The sequence below is a fragment of the Oratosquilla oratoria genome, chromosome 7, assembly GCF_046742065.1.
Source record: "Oratosquilla oratoria isolate Oo_2021 chromosome 7, ASM4674206v1, whole genome shotgun sequence".
NCBI lineage: Eukaryota > Metazoa > Arthropoda > Malacostraca > Stomatopoda > Squillidae > Oratosquilla > Oratosquilla oratoria.
In genome coordinates this window covers 48,511,533-48,519,032 of record NC_134783.1, presented here as the reverse complement: position 1 = coordinate 48,519,032, position 7,500 = coordinate 48,511,533, and the positions used below count along the sequence as shown (strand labels likewise).

At 43.5% G+C, this 7,500-nt stretch overlaps 2 protein-coding genes across 4 annotated transcripts in view; both read right to left on the bottom strand.

Annotated features, from left to right (window-relative positions):
* Positions 1 to 7,500, bottom strand: part of LOC143027145 (glutamate receptor ionotropic, kainate 2-like) — an 868,199-nt gene that overhangs the window by 73,241 nt on the left and 787,458 nt on the right. The gene's annotated exons all lie outside the window — the stretch shown is intronic.
* The window catches only part of LOC143026942 (uncharacterized), a 22,318-nt gene continuing 21,848 nt past the window's right edge, over positions 7,031 to 7,500 (bottom strand). Inside the window, exon 4 of the mRNA XM_076187732.1 lies at positions 7,031 to 7,144. Coding sequence (XP_076043847.1) covers positions 7,031 to 7,144 — 114 coding nt within the window. The remainder of the gene's footprint in view (positions 7,145 to 7,500) is intronic.

Here is a 7,500-nt window from a genome sequence, read left to right as displayed (position 1 = left end):
TGGCATTTCCCCTCCTCTTCCTCCTGCCCTTTCCCCTTCTCCTCCTCCTCCTCCATCTCCTTCTTCTACTCCTCATTGCCATTCTCCTCATCTCCCTCTTCCACCTCCTTCCCTTCTTCCTCTTCCTTTTCCTGCCCTTTCTCCTCCTCCTCCTCGCCCTCCTCCACCTCCTTCTTCTCATCCTCCTTGGTTTTCTCCTCTTCCTCCTCCTTCTCCTGCCCTTTCCCCTCCTCCTCTTCCTCGTCCTCCTCCTTCTCCTTATCCTTGCCCTTCTCCTCATCTTCCTCTTCCTCCTCCTTCTCTTCCTCCTTGACCTTCTCCTTGTCTCCCTCTTCCTCCTCCTTCTCGCATTCCTTTTTCTTCCTCCTTCTTGTCCTACTCCATATCCTCCTCCACTTCCTTCTCCTTTTCCTCCTCCTCCATCTCCTTCTCTTCTCCTCGTCTCCCTCTTCTTCTCTCTCCTTTTCCTCCTCTTCCTCTTCCTGTTCCTCCTCCTCCTACTACTACTATATTATTCTCCTTCCTCCTCCTTCTCCTCCTACTAATATTCTTCTTCCTTCTCCTCCTCCTCCTCCTCCTCCATTTCTTCATCCTTTCCTCCTCATGTACTTGCTCGCTTTCCTCTCCAGTTCAAGTAACTTGTGCTCTTACTTGCCTCTCAACTTGCTCCGTGTAAACAAGCCTTTACACCAGTTTTTATTCAGTTGAGAAGGGACCTTTGTGGGCATCAGGTGACTACGCTTCATGATTTGATTCTGGCTAACGCCAAGAGGAACCCAAGTCCTTTAGCGAGTTAAGCTAAACCACATCAGGACATGAAACCGGTTCAAAAACCTCGGAGGAGACTTAACAAAGGTTTAAGGGGCTATCACACTGGACTATTTTCTTTCTCCGACCTCCGACTTATCGGCTGTACCGCCAACCGCCAGCATTTTTTCCGACGCAAAATATCTGTGGCGAACTATTTTGTTCTAAAAAAAAAAAAAAAAAAAAAAGTCATTTCATATGCTGGAGGAAAATCATTTTCCTCCAGTATATCAGATTCCTTCCCGAAAACTGCGAACTGCAAATCTGCTCCAATAGTCGGAGGAAAAATAGCGCAGCAGGATAACGCGTTTAAGGTCACCCAAGGCCCGTTTTCTTTGACACACGTTTGTCACGTTTTCTTTGATACACGTCTGTGTTGTGGGTTGGATTTTTCCCTCGATAGAGATGTTTTCTTATGGCTGCACTCTATCAAACGATAGAAACGATAATAGTCTTTTCTCTGTCTCTCTCCCCCTCCCTTTCTCTCTCTCTCCCCATCTTTCTCTCCTTCTTTTTCTCCCCCCACTCTCTCTCCCCTCCCCCTCTCTCTCCTTCTCTTTCTACCCTTCTCTCTTTCTGTTTCTTTCTTCCCCCCTTTCTCTCTTCTCCTTCTCTTTCTTCCCCCACTCTATCTCCCATCTTCATCTCTCCCTTCCCCCCTCTCTCTCCTTTCTCCCCCTCTCTTTCTCTCTCTGTTGTAAGGGAAAACAATTTACTATAATATCCTCTCCTTTCTTTTTCACAACCGTTACATAAATGTCAATTAGATTTAGTGAACAGTAATACATAAAAATATGCTTAAATTCTTCCAGATGATGGAAAGCGTATGATTGGTAGATAGGGGGGAGTAACGCAAAAATCAACCTTATTGCCAAGGTAACGAAGGCGAATTTCCTATCTCAAGGTTCGAAATCCCTTAGGTACCTGGTGGCAGTTTACTTACATCCTCACTGCCGCCAGAAGATTTTATTCACATCCGTGAGGTCCTCTCGCTTACATATATTGTTGGTCTTTTTCGAAAGATCTGTAGAATTTCTGTAGTTTAAGCAAAGTCTTTATAACTGAATAAAATTGTCTGACGGGTTGACGCATCATGTGAAGTTATACGGATTTGTTCATCACTGGAGGGTCAGGATGGGGAGGGGGAGGGGGAAGGGTTGACACGGAGATGAATAGAATTGCCTGTCGGCAGTCATAGAAGATGGGAAATGGCCACCCGGTAAGAAAGGGGCCAAAGTTCTCTCTCTCTCTTTCTCTCTTTCTCTATCTCTTTCGTTCTTTCCCTTTTTCTTTTTCTTTCTCTCTCTCTCGGTCTCTCCCTCTCCCTCTCTCCTTTTCTCTCACTCTCTATCCCTCTCTCACTCACTCTCTCTCTATCTCTCACTCTATTTTCCTCCCTCCCTCTCTTTCTCTCTTCTATCTCTCTCACTCTCGCTCTCTCCTTCTGTCTCTCTCTCTCTTTCCCTCTCTTTTTCTCTCTCTGGGAGCCTTGTCTTCCCTGGCACTCAATCCCGACACTCAATCACTATAGAGTGCCAACCTTGTTGGACGTTCACCTTACCTCTCTACATGTTATACGTGATTCTCTACCTCCCTTCCCACACTCTGTCCTTCCTCCTTCCTCCTTTCTTCCTTCATTTCATCAGTAATTCACTCCTTAGTTTCTTTTTTCCTTCCTTCCGTTTCTTCTTCTTCTTCTTTGTTTCTTTCCTTGGTCTCTTTCTTTCCTTCTACACCTTTCCTTTACGTTTCTTCCTCCTCTCTTCTTTTCTTTTTCTTTTCTTCTTTATTTCAAATTCCTCTTGTTCCTACCCTTCAAGTTTCTTACCTATTCCTTACTTTCTCCCTTTCTCCTCCTCTTCCTCTTCCCCCATCATCCTTTTCCTCCCTCTTCCTCCTCCTCCTTTTCTTCCTGTTCCCCCATCATCCTTTCCCTCCCTCCTCCTCTTGGTCCTTATTATCCATGCCCTCCCTCCCTCTCTTCTCCTCCTCCTCCTCTTACCTCCTTATTTTCCCTGCCCTCCCTCCCTCCTCCTCCTCCTTCTCTTCTCCCTCCCTTCACCTCTTTTTCCTCCCTCTTCCTCCTCCTCCTCTTACCCCCTATTATCCCTGTCCTCCCTCCTTCCTCTCCTCCTCCTCTTACCACCTTATTATCCCTCCTCCTCCTCCTTTTCCCCCTTCATCCTCCCTTCCTTCACCTTCTTTTCCTCTTTTACAATCATCTGTCCGACATTGGTCATTGTCGCCATGTTTGTTCCTTTTAGCCATTTCGAAAAATGGATGCTGTGGAACAATTGATATGAAAAAAGTAATTTAGTGTTTTTCGCTCCATCTCACAGGGAAATTGGTCAAAACTGTGAATTATAAAAAATACAAAAATATATATATATATATAGGTCATCTTTATTACAAAGAGCTGAAGCACCTGGTTGGTTAGTTAAGGAACGTAGCAACACATATATGTATACATTCATGCATGCATACATACATATACATACATTATACACAAGTGCTGTATATATATGGACATGTAGACACACACACAGACACACACACACACACACACACACACACACATACAGGCACACACACAGACACACAAATACAAGCAGAGAGAAGGAGAGTGGTAGATAGATAGATAGATAGAGAGAGAGAGAGAACGAGAGAGAGAAAGAGAGAGAGATGGAGATAGATAGATAGATAGAGAGAGAGAGGTACAAAACGAGGAAGAAGAGCATTAGAGAGAGGAGCAACAGAAGGGAGAAAAAGAGAAAAAAAAAAGAGACACAAGAGAAACAAAACAAAAAAATCAAATAATTTTTTTTTTACATTTTTTTTCTTTGTGGCAACCACAGTCCCCATGACTCGACAAAATTCCCATATTCCCATTCCCATTCCCACTCAACCCTGACGAGGAACGAGAGTGTAACATGGCATACATTTCCCCTTCAATACCGTTATGCTGTACACAGTGTCTGCCACCAGGCGATTATATCAAGCTAGGATTAATTGCCTCCCCCTCCCCCTCCCCCCCGGGACGAAAGGGGGGAGGGGTGACACTTCACTCCCCCCCCTCCGTCATGTTTATGATAAAATATTTTGGCAAATGACATAATGAAATCCATAAAATGGACCATTCATTTAGAGTATATGCTTAAGAATTTAAGGGAAAAAATGGTCCATCTAAAAACATCCTGTAAAAACAAGACTTTTAAAACCCACTTTCAAAAAACGTTAAGTAAAAACAAAGTCACAAAAAAAAAAAAAAAAAAAATAAAAAAAAAAAAAAAAGCAGCGTCAGTGTGACAAAACTGTCCAGCAAAAACCCTTGGGCAGAAAGAAAGAAAAAAAAAATCCCAATAAATCCTGGCTACAAATCGTCAGCGTGGAGCATTACAGAGCATAATGCAATGCTTGGCCACGCTCCACTGACTCCCTACCCCTGCCCTAGCCCCCCCCCCCACCCTTAACCCTAGGATAGGCAAAGGATAGTACAGAATAGTAACACAAGGAAAACCTCTCATCAGTATTACGACTAGTACCCAAAAATAGTAATACAAAGAGAGAAAGTCACCGAGTAATCTTGTTATTACTGGAAAGTGAATAGTAATTTGAATAATGTGAATAGTATTCTGAATAGTACAAAGAAACGTGAAAGGTGCTAAGGAATAGTGTCACGTAATAGATTGGTCATCATCGACAATGACAGGGAAGTGAATAGTTCTGTGAATAGTGTCATACATAATGTCAGGAGAAAAAACGACTTTTATCTGTGTGAATGGTACCAAAGAATAGTACCACAAGGGTTGTGGTGGTGGCAATAGTGTGGTGGTCGTAATGTGGTGGTGATGATGATAATGATGATGGTGGTGGTGGTGGTGGTGGTGGTGATGATGATGATGATGATGATGATGATGATGATGATGATGATGATGATGATGATGATGATGATGATGATGATGATGATGATGATGATGATGATGATGATGATGATGATGATGATGATGATGATGATGATGATGATGATGATGATGATGATGATGATGATGATGATGATGATGACGACGACGACGACGATGATGGCAAAGGTCATAAAGCTGATGACGTAGGTGAAGGTTCTGACAACCGTAAAGGGCAGTGTAAAATAAATACACTGTTATTGTTGAGGTTTTGATTACCTTTTCCCCGTGATATCCTAGATGAAAGGTCGAATGGCAAGTGGGTTATCATGCAAGAGGAGGAGGACGAAGAAGAGGAGGAGGAGGAAGAGGAGGAGGAGGAGGAGGAGGAGGAGGAGGAGGAGGAGGAGGAGGAGGAGGAGGAGGAGGAGGGGACGAAGAAGAGGAGGAGGAAAAGGAGTAAGAAGTAAAATTAATCTCCTCAACTTGAGAGCCTTGATATGACCTCAATTTTGATCGACATAAAGGGACAGGATGCTTGTCTATATGTACAAAAATATACAGCCAAGATCCACAGTTTCTACCACACTCGGACTTCTCAGAGTTGATGAATATATGCCCTTCTGGTCGGGAGCTACCAAAGTTCTGACGACAAAAGCCGTTTTTAAACACTGTCAAATGGAAACGCGATAATTCCTCACAAAATATGATTGTTCTTGAAAATGCACCTGACAGACTGATTCATGAAGTTGAATCATCATGAAAAAACGTGAGAATATTTCTGCTTAGAAATGTCATGACCTTAGTGATGTTCGCCATATATATATATATATATAATATAATATATATATATATATATATATATATATATATATATATATGTATACACACACACACACACACACACACACATATATATATATATGTGTGTGTGTGTGTGTGTGTGTGTGTGTGTGTGTGTGTGTGAGTGTGTGTGTGTGTGCGTGCGTGTGTATGTGAGGATGTTGATTCGATAGATACATCCACAGGGGTGCGAGAGAACTCTCACGATGAGGCTTCTGGCTGTTTCCTGCCGCCATGTGATTTCATTCAAGAAGAAAATTCTAATAATCATCTTCAATAGCTCTTTCACTGCAGTGGACTGACTTAGACTTGCCATTCTTGCTGCCGCCGGTCGATTTTATTCAGCAGGGTTTGTTAAATTCAAATTGGTCCTCCGGGCCTGAAAAGGTTAGCCTCTGTCGAGGGAGGCGCTCTGAGTGTCCATCTCAAATGTCGTCCTCGAAGTGGTGGAAAGTGTTCCCGAGGACTCCTGGCCATTCGGAGCTCGGGGGAACTGTAACACACGAGAGACCGAATTGAACTGGATGGCCAGCCGGCAAGCGCAGACGGCAAAGGAACTGAAGGAAGAGCCAGTCGGTCGGGAAAGAGGGAGGGAAAAAAGAACAACCATACGGAAGGCAGGCCGGAAAACGCAGCAAAAAAGCAATTAAAAGAAAAGCCGGCCGGCCGGGAAAGAGGGAGGACCGAATTAAACAACGATACAGAAGGCCGGGCGGGAAACACAAGGAGAGAGCTATTGGAAGAACAGCCGGCCGGCCGGGAAAGAGGGAGGGACCGAAATAAGCAACGATACGGAAGGCCGGGTGGGAAACACAAGGAGAAAGGCATTGGAGGAACAGCTGGCCGGCCAGGAAATAGGGAGCGACCGAAATAAACAGTGATATGGAAGGCCGGTCATCAGACACGGGAAGAAACAAAGAAACTGAAAGAACGGCCGGCAAGCACGGGAGGCAAAATACAATGAAGAGCCGGGCGGGAGGGAAAGTGGGTGGTTCAAAATAGCAACGATATGGATAGGCCGCCCGGCAAGCACAAGAAACAACCGGCCTGCCGGGAAAGAGAATGGGACAACAAAACCGCGGGACTAAAAGGCCGGCCGGCAAACGCAGACGGGATTAAAAAAGACAATGGAAACGACAAAACAGCCGGCCGGCCGGGAAATTGGGCGAGACAAAAGAACCGCGAGACGGATAGGGATAGGTCGGCCGGCAAACACAGGCAGGAGACGAAACAGCCGGCCGGCGTGGAAAAAGGGTGGAACACCAGAGCTATGGGTTTTTCCTCATCTGAATAAATTTGATAACAAAGAGGAGAAATAAACAAAAGTGGGTCGAGATGGATAGAAACGCCAGCCAGCCATTACTTTTGGCAAAGTGAACCTTTATGTTCCTTTCCCTAGGAGGCTCCTCAATTCTTTTTCTTGATTTTTTCTAACCACCCAATCATGAATTTGACTTTTTTTTTTTTTTTTTTTTTTTTTTTTAACTTGTCCTTTGCCTTCGGACTTCGGAGGCGCCCTCTGAAGTAACGTTTCTCACCCAGACAAGGCTCCCGAAGAACTCAGCGGTTCCTTGAGGGTTTGTCAAAAGCTTTTCCTGAACGGACAGAGATAAACTGAATAAACTCGAAAAAAGTACTTATGTGTTTAAAGCAGTTTTATTATTACTTCTTTTATTGTCTAGAATTGTCACTATAATTGAAAAAGATAAATTCTCATCAGTCTAAATCAATTACCAGAAAAAGAAATGATTCTTTTATAAAAGAGAGTTGAATAAAGACTGGAAAGTATTTTCATATTCTAAGAATTTATTGGGACATCACTATTATCATGATATAAAGATTTCTCTATAGTAATTTTTTTTTGTTATTTCTACCTTTTTATGGTCTTTGCAACGTCTATCTGCATGTATGCATACACAAGAAAAATACACACACACACACACACACACAC